We start from the raw sequence: 14822 nt of genomic DNA, 5'->3' as shown, positions 1-14822 counted from the left end.
ACTGCTATAGTGCTATTATTCCATTTTAACTACCATGATAGTTAAATCCTTTGGGATCCTGGGATTTGTAGTTCAGGGAGCGGCCTTTAGAATTCTCAGCTAGAGCACTCCAGTACATCACCAAACTACAAGCCCCAGGATTCTGCGGGATGGAACCATGGTGGTTAAAATGGAATAATAGTGCTGTAATGGTGTAGTGTGAATGAGCCCCAGGTAGGTCTTCTCGGAAACTCTGGTGAGCTACTGCCAGTGTAGACATTACACAGCTAGACTAACTAGTGGCCTGACGTGATATATAGCATCAGTTTCCTGCCTTCCATTCCTGATTGGTGTAACCCAATTTTCACCCCACAGGAAAGCTTCTGCGGCACATCTGTCATTGTACCAGAGGTTGAAGGCCCCCTTTATTTAAAAGAAGATGGCAAGAAGTCCTGGAAGAGGCGTTATTTTCTTTTGCGAGCTTCTGGAATTTATTATGTACCCAAAGGAAAGACCAAGGTCAGGCAAGTCAAAGAAACCCTTTCAAGAAATAAAGCAATTCTTGAAGGTGGAAATAAGGAACTCCCAAAGTGACATTTTAAGAACAGCATCTGGTGTACCTGAGAGGGGTCTCTCTTCAAATGGCAACACTTGTGCAAATATTTGAAACTTCCCCCTCCCTCTATTCTTGTTTTTTTTAGGGAGATTAAAAAACACTGTATTTATTTAAAATCCAGACTTGAAAGGAAATGAGAGGCCTAAGTGGACATTCACAACAAAACTGTGACTTTTTGTCTCATTCCCTATGGAAAGGAATTCTTTTACAGTTTGCAAATAGTCTGGACTTTTGCCTGCCAAAATGCAGACTTGTTCTTTAGCTTATTCAGAGCGAGGCTAAAGTGAAAGTTCGCATGTGGCTTTAATAGTTTTTTCTGTTCTTGTTAGTCTCCCTGCCCTTTTCCTAGATCCTTCCTGGAAGCACTTTGGAATCCTTTGTCATATATGCCAACCCCCCCCCCCCTTTGTTTCTTTACCTAGATCAGAGAGAGGTAAGATTCTCTGGCAGGGGCTGCTTTTGACTTTCATGAAGGACCAAATATCCTGATTTTTAACCTGAAAATAGGTGCCAACATCACCCTTTGATTTTCATTTCTAGTTTTCTATTTGGCCTATTTTATTTGTTTTTATGGAGTGTAGGGATTTTTCAGCTATATTGCAGTTTCAGGTGCCAATGTTTGATGGGATTTATTTCACCCACAGAAGAATGTAATGGGGAAGGGGTGAGGTGGGATGGGACTTGAGGCCAGAAAAGTGTGCTGGAACTATATGTGACTACTGTCATCACCCCAGCCCAGATAAGGTAATGATGGGAGATGTTTTAAAACTACGCTACTGTGATCTGAGCCTACTATACATATCTTTTACTAATTATTGCGGGTTAACTCCTAAGAACCTGTTTTTCCTCCTCTGTAGTCCATATGTCCTCAAAAGTCTTAGAGAGGCTGGAATGTTCTCCTCCTTGCTGTCTTTTAATCAGCAGACAAATACTTTTAAAAAAAGATTCTGATAGGTTTTTGAGAACTGAAAGTGTTGTTAATGATTTAATTCCATTTTAATGTTGTCTTTTGTCTGTTTTAACTGTACTTCTATTTAATTGAACTTGTTTTAAATTTGTAAGCTGCCTGTAGTCTCTGTCTTGAGGAAACAATAAGGTATGAATAAAGATGAAATAATGAGAATGACTAGCATTCAGTATTGCAAGTACAGATTCATAATCTAGAGTTATGGATCTGTAACAGATCTGTACTCAGTAAGATGGCATAGCCCTACCATAGAGCTACATAAATGCCACCCTAGCTCAAGAGCAGCCAAATTGGGTAAAACAGTCCTTTTAGCTTCTGATTAGGGTGCAGGGAGCATGGTGTGTCCATCCCCTTCCCACTAATGAGTGTGGCTGCAAAAATCAGAAGCAGGGCCCCTGATGTATATCCTTGTGGCAGCTTCGCTCAGTGATGTTTGGGTGTTGGAAACACCCTCCTCTTTGAACCCTGATCAGAAGCTGAGTGGACTCCTTCATCTGATCTAGTTGCTGGCTCTTAAGGTGGGCTGGGGAAGGGGACAGGAGATTTAGCGTATGTCTATATAACTAAGATGTTTTTGCATTAGAAAAGAAAGGCGAAACAGAGTGGGAAAGTACTGGCTTTCTCTGTGCAAATGACATCATAGAATTTGTATTCTCTTCCCAAGGGAAATGATCAGAAAGGCATGCCTTTTGTCATGCTGGAAATATCTGTTTCACTAAAAGCACACTTTTATAACTGTCTCACTCTGGAAGGAGAACGGAAGGGCTCTAAGGGCATGTGGAGAGGCACTGAGAAAGCCAGTACTCACCCACGCTGTTTCATCTTTCTATCCTAATGTGATAAGGCTCTTAGTAGCTAATGCAGGATATTGGTAAGGAGGAGTAATAGTAATAGCAGCAATTCAAGAAGGTCTAGAGATGTTCAAAATGGTGATTAACACCACATAGGAGAGGAAGCCTGAGGGTGAGTGAGAGGAAATCAGGTCGAATCAGGTTGCCTGTTACATGTGAAAGTTTAAGGGCTCTCCTGGATCTGGGCCTGTTTGTTTAAAGTGTGGCAGCCCAGTCCAGTCCTGCTGCTGTGTCACATCTGTCTATTTCAGTGGGAGATGACCATGCTTAGCATTTAGGTCCCACCCATGGGAAATTATGCTTTCCCACTTCCACGTTTCTGAATATTCACCATGCACTTTACAGATTAGATGTGTTTTTCTCCAGGACTAGAAATGCTTTTCTCTTTGAAGATAAAACTAAGCACAGTAACACTGTATAGTGGTTAGTCTGTCAGAGAGGTGAGTGCTTGGGCTACCCATGTGTGTTGTACTCTTTAAAAATAAAGACATGTTCCTTGGAAAGGTACATAGCTGAACTGCAACAATCTTGTCCCCATTTCCCTCCCAACCAGGAAAAGATGTTTCTAGAGGAAGCTATAATGGAATGGCATTAGACCTTCTCTCCTATGTTTTTTTAAAAATAACCATGCATATTAAGTCCAAAGATGCATTTGACATCACATCTAGCCTTAGCCTATGATTTGCTTAAAGCATGACTAAATTTGGGGAGATTTCTTATGTTTCCATTAAGAAGCATAACATGAATGTCTGGATATGTCAGACACTTCATCCAAATCTCCTTAGTGCAGAACCGAGGTGTGCAACTAAGAGAAACTTGGTTGCTGTAGCAACCCATTAAGAACAAGCAATGGTTGTTTCACAGCAGCAGATAAAAGGCTGTTTGAGGTGAGAAGAAATCGTGCCCTTTCACTGCAGCATGGAATAGATTTATAGATTACGTTTGCATTTGTTTGCAAATAAACCTTCAACCCACCCTAAGAAAACTCCTTATTTTTTAAAGAGATTTTGCAGAAAACAAAAGGAACCCTCTGGCTTCTCTTGTGTACTGAATGTCGTTGGTGGCTTTGTTGTCATCTGTTGTCATAATCTTAAGAGAGATCACAAGGTTAAATTTTGAGTGAACTGAGAGCCCATCTCTTCTCCTCCCCCAACCTTTCATGGGCTGCTAGGGATTTCTTCCCCACACCTTGTGTTACATCAGGGATGGGCAGCTATCATAAGCCCAGGGATCAGGCTTATGTGCTGAGACCTTTTAGGAGCTGCATGGACTGTGTGCTGTTGTGTGCCTTCAAATTGTTTCTGACTTACGGCGACTCTGGAGTTTTCTTGGCAATATTTGTTCAGTGGCAGTTTGCCATTGCCTTTCCACTGAGGCTGAGAGCATGTGACTTGTCCAAGGTCACCCAGTGGTTTTTATGGGTGAACTGGGAATCAAAATTTGGTCTCCAGAATCATAGTCCAAAACTCAAACCATTAGGACTATGTAAAAATAAAATGAACTCCTTCCTGCCATTCAAAGTAGCTGCAAGTCCCCTTCTGGTTCTCAAAAAAAAAATTTTTTTTTAAAAAAATATTAAACAGTTTAGGGAGGCCTTGCAAGCTGTGTAAAGGGCAAACTGTTAGACTTGGTGACTTCCAGGAATAGGAGCTTTCTATCACAAATAGTTTTTTATCAGAAAAAAATGTTGTTCTGGGGATTCTGTAAGTATGGGCCACAAAAACTTGTTTAGGGGGCTGCACTGTAATCTCAACTCCTTCTGAAACGTGGCTTTGGTCCAGGCTATTTGAAGGACCATATCTACCTTTATAACTCCATTAGAGATCATAAGATCATCTGGAGAGGCCCTTCACTCCATCCCATCACCCTCTCAGGCTTGGTTGGTGTGAATAAAAGAATATGCCTTCTTGATAACTGCTCCCAGACTTTGAAACTCCCTCCCAAGAGAGGGTTGGCAAGTTGAAACTTTTTTATTCCATCAGGGTTTTAGAAACCAGTTGGGATAAACTTTTTAATGTTGTGTGGTGGTGGTTTTAAGATTTGTGTATGGTATTTTAATGAATTGGAATGCATTTAACTTTATAAAAAAATTTTTTTCACTACTTCAATACTTTTATTGAAGTTTTTCTGTAGCTTTTAACATGTATTGTTTTTATATACGTTGTTAGCCTCCTTCAGTCTCATTATTGGGAGAAAGGTGGGATATAAATGAATAAAATTACTCATCCTAATACTACTACTCCATTTGTTGTTGTGTGCCTTCAAGTCATTTCTGACTTATGGTGCCTCTAAGGCAAACTTGCCATGTTTTCTTGGCAAGTTTCTGAAGAGGTAATTTGCCATTGCCATCCTCTGAGGCTGAGAGAGTATTACTACTCTATATTCCCAAGTTGTCTTTCCTTGATCTCTCAGAGCATTTCTATAATGTCAAAGTCATGATTTTGACACCTCTGCTTGTGATAGGAATTCATCTGAAAGGGGTGAAATAGAAAGCAATCAGTGCAGGCCCAAGAAGGTTCTCTTGTCTGGATTTAAGGGCTGAATGTACACCTCACCCCCAATATATGGTCTCTTAAACTGTTGAAGGGTCCTCCTGATTATATCCTTTATAGCCCAATGCATTTGTATGGGCAGCCTGTAGATGCAGTCCTACATCCAGCATGGAAAAGATGCTCTGGTTAGCAGGGGAGAAACAGGAATCTTGATCAGGATTGCTTGGATGGGAAAAGACATTGTTAATTTTGCCATCCTCCAGTGACTTCTGCAGGACAGGTTGCTATTTCCTCAGTGCCAGTAGCTAGCAGCAGCAGGGAAATAACTGTCCTGGTCAGGATAGGAAGGGATTTAATCCTATCTCATGTAGTTTCTACCCATTCAATGCTGTAATATTGCCTGCTCTGCCTCAGTTTCTTCTGCATCAAAGGGCAAAGAGTGGATCCTTGGATTTTTAGGGATCCACCAGAAATATCTGTGGTGTATAGGTCACAAAAATGAAGCCATGTTAAAATGTAGAAAGTGTTTAAGAAATGTCATGTTATTGGGATAAGGAAGTATAAAAAGGGCCATACAGAGGAGAAAAAACATAAAACCTCTTTTCTGATGTGAATTTTAGTGTGTTTTTCTTGAGCTGAAAGTTGTGGAAGAAGATTTAAGTACATTGAGGTCTTTGTTTGTGATCATGTACCAGTTTTCTATTATAGTATCTAATGCAATCTTTATTTTAATTTTTTAGACATCTCGGGATTTGGCTTGCTTCATCCAGTTTGAGAATGTAAATGTTTATTATGGTATTCAGTACAAGGTGAAATACAAGGCACCAACAGACTACTGTTTTGTCTTAAAGGTATGTGTAAAAGAAAAACAATCTCAGAATTGAGGTATAAACCCATATCACATTTACATCAACCATGGGATCATTAATGAATAAATTTAAAAGTCTCAAAGTACAGAGTCATCTGTTTTTGCTATATTATAAGAGATTAACAGTGTAGGGCTGTACTTTTCTACTGAGAGGTCTATTCTGACTGAACTCCATGCAGTTTACTCCCAGTAAGCCTTCCTGTATAATTTTATCTCTTCTTAGAAGTGCCATAGAATTAAAAGTTGGTTTACCCCTGAAAAGATAGGTATAGCTTTGTTAATCTTTTACTGGTACTGCAACTGTAGTAGGCATGGCCCCGTGCCGCTTCGGCTTATAGTGCCTGAGTAACCTCAGAATTTAAAATGATTCTGCATATCCTATAAATCAGTGGTTCCCAACCTTCCTAATGCCGCGACCCTTTAATACAGTTCCTCATGTTGTGGTGACCCAAACCCATGAAATTATTTTCGTTGCTACTTCATAACTGTAATTAAATGGGTGTTTTCCAGTGGTCTTAGGCGACCGCCGTGAAAGGGTCATTCGACCCCCAGAGGAGTTCCAACCCACAGGTTGGGAACCACTGCTATAAATAGTTATAACCTTCCTCTGTTTGGCACCTTCCAGATGTTTTAGGATTAAACCTCTCATCTTTGACTATTGGCTGTGCTAGTTGGAAGGAATGATTGGGGCAGTCTGTTCTAATCCTAGATGCATCTTTTATGGAAGGTAGACCTGACTTCAGGAACAAGGCCTTCTCTTAAAATTCATGCTCTCTCCAAGTAGATATACCAGTGCAGCAATCAGTAGTGCTGATCTGTGAGACAAACATTGCTCCCACAGTAATGCAGAAAGTTGCCACATTGCGGCATGTGCGTAACCTGGTTGTAGGTACAGGGGAAGGTGACTCACAGAGCTTGTTCTCTTTCCTGTCAGAGTTCATCAGGGAACTGGACTCCTGGTAGCTGCTCTAGGATACCCTCCTGTAAATAGGCCCAGTTGATTTCAGTGAAACAATCAAGTATATTTGCAGCCTATGTGTGTGTATGTTTTTGCAAGCCTATCTGAGACCCCAGAGACTAAAGATGTATTACTGTTAGTTAAATTCAAGTTACAAGCATGATGGAATATGGCATTTCTTCTGCAGATTCAAAAAGCCACTGGCACAATATTGTAGCCCTAGATTTAAAAAAAAGAATTCACAGTAGACAGTAGCAAGGTAATCTATATGTAAATTGGCTCTTTTAGTCAGTCTGTGGTGTCTCAGCGACTGGGAGAATTTAATTATGTGTTATTGGTGAAGGTTTTGCTTGAGTAACCTGAGAGTAATGGTGCGTAATGTGGAATTAATCTAGGGTGAAAGGATTGGTGCTCTGGGAATAAATTGGCACAATAGTATCACCATAAACCATTTCAACTCCTTGGTACCTGCCATTTGAGCCCATCCAGCTGGGTTTTCTTAACAACCTTCAGATACCTCTTTTTGTGTGTGTATGTGTTATATGTGTATGTATCTTAAAGTTGTTTGTTAACCTATGGTAACCCTGTGAATCTCACTGGGTTTTCTTAGGCAAGGAAGAATTAGAAGTACTTTTGCCAGTTCTGCTTTGTAATATAGCCTAAAGACCTAGTATTAATTGGTAGTCCCTCATCCAAGTATTAACCAGTGCTGACCCTGCTTAGCTTCCAAGATCAGATGATCTGGTGCATTTAGGATATTTAGACCTTCTGTTAAACATTAGAATTACTGAAATATTTCAGTTACAATACACATTTTACAAAACTCTACTTCCAACTGCTAAGTCAAGAAAATAATACAATCACTTAATCAAAGTTACTTGTGGTCCATGAAAGTTTATGCCATAATAAATGTGTTATGCTTTAAGGTGCTCCAAATTCACAAACCTGTAAGTGTCTATTGCATGTCTGGAAATTAAAACATTGAAAAGTATCTGATGCCATCTCCTGGGTGTAATAGATTACTGCAGCTCTTAAAAAATCCTGTCTCCCTATTCCCATGGAAATAGCAAACAGTGATGAAATTTAGCAAGTTAAGGTTTTTGTTATTTAATAGCAGTAAGAAATATCAATAAATAATTTCTACATTGCAACTTGGTAGTTACCTAAGATACATTTATAAATTTAGCTTGATTTATTCTTACACCATGCTTTCCTTTTTGTTAAGTCATGTGATAACCAGTGTTTATACCTTACAATAGCACTGTTTTCTATCTGATGAACAATTCTAGTTGTTAAAAGCTACAAATAATTGTGACTTCTCTTAAGCATAAATTCAGTATGCAGAAGCCCAACTATTATTGATACAAACCAGCCAAAATCAAACATATTAAGAACCATTTATTTCTAAGCATGAGCTTAAATCTTCCTCTGAAATACTGGATGGCTGGATTGCACTCTTTGGCAGGCATGGAGAACATGTGACCCTCCACCATCCTTCATTGTTGGGTAGGGTTAAATGGTGTCTTGCAGATGTCTCTAGCCCTTTGTTCCATCATATTCTTAGGTATAAATACCAATTAGTATGTTAGGCGCAAGTTCTAGAGGAGTTACAAAGTAGACATTAGAACAGACACTGAACAGAAAGGATCTACCAGTGCTGAGAAGTAAAGTAGGAAGAGGCTGTTGAATGTTTCTCAAAGAACAGCGGTAAAATCATTTCAAGAATGGGAATTGAACAACCACCAGCACGGCATTGGCATAATCACATAAATATATGATAGCCCATTCTGTACATGACAATGAGAAATATAACAGGTTGACTTTAAACAAAACTGTGTGCCTTTACCTTTGTCACTTTGTTGGTATATATACTGTACCTTCAAGCCATTTCCAACCCTAAGGCAAACCTGTTGTGATATTTTAATGGCAAGATGTGTTCAGAGGCTTCCTCTGAGGCTAAGACAGTGTGACTTGCTCAAGGTTATCAAGTGGGTTTCTATGGATGGGTGGGGATTCAAAGTCAGGCCTCCCAGAGCCTAGTCCAGTGTGCAAACCAGTACACCGTGCTGGGTCACCTTTGCTGCTACCATATGTCAGTAATCAAATCCAGTAGGCTTTCATGTAAACCAGCCTAGGATCCTTTTGGTAGGTAAATACAGTGGTGCCTCGGGATACGAAATGATCGGGTTACGAAATTTCCGGGATACGAAAAAGTTGGATTGGCAAAAACTGTTTCGGGCTACGAAATATTTTTCGGGTTACGAAATTCATTTCGGCGCGAAATTCAAATGCTGCAAAGTGCAGCTATAGGCTTTCCAGTGCTAACGGAAAAGTGTTTCGGGTTACGAAATTTTCGGGTTACGAAAGGAATGGCGGAACGAATTAATTTCGTAACCCAAGGCACCACTGTAAATGGGACCTGATAATGGTCTTTACTGCCAGAACTCTTTGTATAAGCCAAATGTTTGCAAATTCTTCAATAAGTACAATCACCATTATGTTAAAACCCTTCAGATTCAGACACATATAATTTCTAATCAACTTGACAAGCACAAATAAATTAACAAACACCATTAACTTGCATATGACTGTTTTTTAATGTTTCTTAAAAATCTGCTTGCTACAGATAATACATGTATTTCTCAGTCTGTATGACTGTCAGATGACAATCCACAATAGGCACCCACTTTGTAAACACACTAAACTCAGAACCACGACATGCTTCTAATTTACTAGCAGGAGTCATGTTGTAGCTATTTCAAACCAAGCTTCCATCCAACATATGTCTCCTTAAAACAAAACATTTGAAACTTGCAGTACAAATATTTGCAGCCAATGTTCTGATGTGTAGCTTTATGTGCATTGCTTATATACTCTTGTCTAATTAATTTCCTACAAATTTGAAGTTGTTTGTTTCTATGTTAATTTCAGCAGACTTTTAATGGTAAAATATTCTTATAATTTGTTATTGCCAGCATCCCCAGATACAGAAGGAGTCACAGTACATCAAATACTTGTGCTGTGATGACCGGCAAACGCTGCATCAGTGGGTAACTGGCATAAGAATTGCAAAGGTAAGGAGGAAATGTTTTTCTAAAAAATAAAATGATGAAATGTAAGAAATTAGCATGGCAACTTGCTCATGAATTTACATCATCGCAACGCCTTTTTTTTTTTTTTCCGTTGCGAAGTTTGGAATTTTGTTCTAACCAAACAGTGATCAAAATTCCCCTCCAAAGCCTATCTGTAAGCAGTATGGCCCATTTTTGTGTTGCTAAAAATGGAGGGGGATGAAGGGGAACACTATGTGCAGATTTCTGCAGACGCTTGTTGCTGTGTCCAGCTACAGGAAAATAACTGGATGCATCCATGCTCATCCTATCACTCTGTGACAACATAGAAATGTTAGGATGGGGGGCTACATGCTTACACTGTGGGTGGGTATCATCAGGCATATGTCTCAAGAAGCAGGATCTTGGCCTCTAGAAATGTTACACCCCAATGCAATACTTCTCATGATACCTGTTGTGGAGGACTGGCTATTTCTTTTACTAATGTGCCAATATGGCACTATATTTGTGCCCGTTAGCTTCAATTCTTTCTTTCTTGAAAACTTGCACTGATTGGCAGCAGATGGCTTATGTACCAGCACCAAATGTATGAACAGTCATTTTGAGTATCACTGCTATAGTAGACAGCAATGGCTAAGAATTGTAGTGGCATATGGCCTGACATCAGGCATGCATCATCATCATCATCATCATCATAGGATTTGTTTATATGCCACCCAATCACTGGGAATCCGGACGGCTTACAACAGAGGGGATAATAGACGGTTCCCTGCCCTCAGGCTTACAATCTAAAAAGACACAACACAAAAGGAGAAGAGAATGGTGGTGGGCAGGGGATCAGGTCCAGCATTCTTCTCTCCTTCTGAGGCCTGGACCAAGGCAGATGGACTGGAAGGAGGGCTCTTTTTCTTAATCGAGGCTGGGCCTGATGGCGTTGGGCCTGTCCTTTCGCTCCCTCTAAGGCCAGAAGATGACAGTTGGAAGGAGGGAGGGGAGGGCTTTTCCTCTTCAGGCCTGATGGCATTGGGCCTGTCCTTTCACTCCCTCCTAGAATTGAATGTACCTTGATATTGCAGTCCCCAAGATTCAAGGTGGCTGCTGCAAAAGTATCCCACATACCTTAGGACTTCATAGCAACTCAGTTTTCTTGGTTTTGAGCACAACATGCAGATAGAGAAGAAGAATACTGAAAGGTCAGAGCAGTATTTCAAGGTCTATGAATCCTCACTTGTAAATGTCAGATTATATGTGTGAAATATGCAAATTCATGTTTCCTTTTTTGTTGTTGTTGTTTAAAAAAGGGAGGTGGGTAACCTGCTGGCAAGAGTTGGAAACAGGACTCCTGGGAGGCTTTCTTTCTTTCCCCTTGCACTATTGCACCATTGAAAACCTTGAAGCTATTTATGCCAGGCATGAATGGCTGGTGGGATACAGGATTTTAGGGAGGACCATGGTGTGAGGCTAGTGTGGTGTAGTGATTTGAGTGCTGGACTAGGACCCTGAGAGATGAGAGGTTTATTTACCTAATTAGAGTTTTATACCCTGCCCTTCATACCCTCCCAGGGCAGCTTACAAATCATTTGAAAGTTCCTTGCCCTGAGGTTTACAATCTAAATAAGGTATGATACATAAGGAAAAGGGAATGGCAGTGGGGCAACGGATTGAGTCCAGCAGATGTTCAGTAGCCACTGGGAGGGAGGGAAGGGCTATCACCAGCTACTGATTCAGTTCCCCACTTGACCATGGAAACTCACTGAGTGACTTTGGGCATGTCTTCGGCCAGATCACGGCCCTGATTCAGCCTCTGGGGAGCTCAAAAAGGAGGTGCAAAAGCACCTCCTTTTTGCACCCTCCAAGGGGCACCATGGCTTTATGATTCCCCTTCTGTGCTGCACCGGAGTAGCGTCATGATGGCACCCTGAGGGCGGGCTTTAGGGCGTCCAGCCTGAGGATGCTGCACCCTGGCTCTGCCCACAGGCCAGCACAAAGTGCTGGTCTGTATATAGGCCCTCACTCTCTCAGAAGGCAAACCCCTTCTGAACAAGAAAGCCCCATCAGGTGTCCACAAGTCAGAAATGACTTGAAGGCATGCAACAACATTATAGATGAACAAATCCTTATTTAAAAACTAATCTCAGTACAAATTGCTTCACATGACTATTCTTCCCCTTTGTTGTTGTGTGCCTTCCAAGTCGTTTCCAACTTACGGCAACCCTAATATGGTTACAACTGGCCATGTTCATTGAGAGACTCTAGGAACTGTAGTAAATAAATAAAGAACACTTAGGGCCTCTTGTTCTCTGCATAGCTAGGCTGTGTTATTGTTGTTGTTGAAGTCATTTCCAAGTCTAAAGTGAGCCACAGCATTATTTTTGGTAAGATTTGTTCAGATTTTTCCTTTGCCTTCCTCTGAGTTTGAGAGTATGTGACTTTTCCAAAGTAACAGTGGGTTTCTATGGCTGAGCAGGAATGTGAACCTTGTTCACTAGTGTTGTAGCCCAATGCTCAAACCACAACACCACACGGTATCAAGAAGGTATCTGAAATTGCTGGTCCGTTTAGCCTCTAAGAATGTTCATTTGAAAATGGGTAAACTCAGCAGTCACTTTTAGCCTTTCCCCAGACTCAGTTGTGATCCGCTATACATTGTAAATGTAGTGCCCTCCCCATATAGAAAAATATTCAAACTAAAGCAAGTCAGTGCCAAAGAAATATTAATCAACTTTTGGTAGATTAAAATCCAAGTCTTGTTTAGTTGCATTGTTCAGCGTACTTAGAGGAGAAAGACGGCATTCCGTTTTTATTCTTACGAAAAATCTGAAGTCCTAGGCAGCCTAGACATGGTGTGACTGAATAACACTGAGTTTGCCACAGTTAATTACAACATATTTGAACCTACTACTATGGCCTCACTGTTTTTCTGAATCACTCTCCTTCTCTTATCCCCTCATTATGAACTAAAAGTTCTGGATACAGGAAAGTTACTGGCTGAAATTGACTTCACTTTTCTGTCATTTCAGATAAGGTTTGGCTAGATCTACAAGTGAGTTCATCCAGTGTACTTGCATTTAAGCTGATGTAAAGTTGGTTGAAATTGGTTTCAATAGACCTCTATCAAATGCTTAATGTAATGGGTTACAAGAAAATCTTGAACGGCACAAATCATTATGACTTTACAGATGAGTTAGGTTTTAAACACCCACACATTTGTTCTCCTCCAGAATAGTTGAAAACATGACCTTTCTGTGTAGCCAGGTTTCTTAGATCCTTTAGGGCAGGTTTGGTTTCATATCTTTATTCATTCATTACATTCATAACCTGCCTTTCTCCAACTAAGGAACTCCATGGAGCTTAACAGAATTTAAAATAAAAGTTGAGCTAAAATGTATTTAAAAAGTTAAAAAACAAATACCAGTCATGTTAAAAACACAAAGATATAAACAGTTCAAAACACATTTTAAAATACATTTAAAACATAAAAACATATTGATTGTCCTAAATGTATAGCAGGAAAATTATTTTTATTACTTTAAGGTGAAAGACTGGTCATTTTCATGATGCAGATTTTTTAAAAATGTTTTTCCTCCCAGTATGGCAAGACACTGTATGACAACTATATTTGTGCAGTGCAGAAGACTGGCTTGGCTGCTCGACTGGCAAAGCCCGGAAATGCTGAATCGTCTATGGGATCATCTTTAAAAGGTACTAGTGCATGTTAAACTATGTATATATTTGATATGTTGAAGAATATCCTATATAGATTCTGAACCATATGTCTATATCAGCAGCACTCCTGGTTGCCTTTAATATGATTTTTTTTGTCCATTACTGGTTGGGTGTTTCAGCCAGGATATAAAGAAATATTTTAGGCATATACATGCCCTTGGATGTATTTCCTGTGATTTCTTAATCTACCATGCCTCCATTTTACATCAGAACAACTCCTTGTAAACATCATAAATTCCTTTTTAAACCCTTCTTTCATTTCAAAAGGGAACTGCTGCATAGCATGGATTACTTTAAAATGAGGTGTTTGCACATTGGGAAACTCCAGATATGCCACAAGACATAGCAAATGGCTGCATGTGCACATCACCAACTGAAACTTTATTTAGCATAATATAAGCAAGTCTTTGTGCATGTGCATTCCCCTTTCCTGCTCTGTTTCTGTAGAGAAGAAGCTTGAAAACCTTCACTGACACTTTTGCTTAACTGCTGGACTAACAAACTCTGGTTAATGAACCATAGTTAGTTCCAAGCTAGAATTGCTGAATCTGTCTTGCTAAATTACCATCTATAAGTCTAAAAATTTATGTCAAAAAATTGACCCCAAAAACCCAGGTCGACTTATTTATGGGTCAGTATGGTAATGTGATAGCAACTCCCCATGGAGAGAGAGTTTCTTTTTCTCTTGAGCCCATGCTGTCTGCTGCTGTCTAGGAAGTCAAGGGTGAAACCAAAGCTGAAACGCTGAAGCAAAAAGCATCTTGCTGTGCACACACACACACACACACACTGAAGAAGCCTCCAAGTTTTACCCTCAACTTATCCATGGATCATGCCAAAATCCATAATTTTGGACCCAAATCCTGCCCTTGACCTATACATGAGGTTGACTAATAGTCGAGTATATACAGTCACTATAGTTGCAAGTCCAAATGATAAAGGAAGAAGTGAAATCTTCCCAACCTGTTCCAGCTGTGTTCCACAAGAGCATGTCTCGTTAACATCTTATTTAAAGCTCCTTAGGAAAATCTAAACAATTTACAGAACTGTTCTGAGTACTTAATAACATACAAAGGGCCTGAACAGACAGACTAAAATAAAGCTGCTTCGGGCCGCTTTGGAGGTATGCTGTTTGTATGACACATGCATCCTATGAAGCCGGAAGCCACGCCAAAACTATGCTCCAGTTCTAAGGACTGGAGCGCAGCTTTGGTGAAGCTTCTGGTCTTTTAAGATGTATGTATAATTTAAAAAGCATACCTCCAAAGCGGCCCGAAGCAGCTTTATTTTGGCC

The 14822-nt window shown here is 40.1% G+C and overlaps 1 protein-coding gene across 3 annotated transcripts in view; it reads left to right on the top strand.

The window, feature by feature from the left end:
• The window catches only part of LOC121933286 (amyloid beta precursor protein binding family B member 1 interacting protein), a 72388-nt gene that overhangs the window by 53490 nt on the left and 4076 nt on the right, over positions 1-14822 (top strand). For 2 of the 3 annotated variants that reach the window (XM_042472778.1, XM_042472779.1), the window contains exons 9-12: positions 355-498; positions 5646-5756; positions 9707-9805; positions 13393-13504. In XM_042472778.1, coding sequence (XP_042328712.1) covers positions 355-498; positions 5646-5756; positions 9707-9805; positions 13393-13504 — 466 coding nt within the window. The remainder of the gene's footprint in view (positions 1-354; positions 499-5645; positions 5757-9706; positions 9806-13392; positions 13505-14822) is intronic. The other variant, XM_042472780.1, reaches the window with a different exon arrangement.

Source organism: Sceloporus undulatus, chromosome 6, assembly GCF_019175285.1.
Source record: "Sceloporus undulatus isolate JIND9_A2432 ecotype Alabama chromosome 6, SceUnd_v1.1, whole genome shotgun sequence".
Lineage (NCBI taxonomy): Eukaryota > Metazoa > Chordata > Lepidosauria > Squamata > Phrynosomatidae > Sceloporus > Sceloporus undulatus.
The sequence above is the reverse complement of the archived record's forward strand: the minus strand, read 5'-3'. Positions and strand labels throughout refer to the sequence as shown.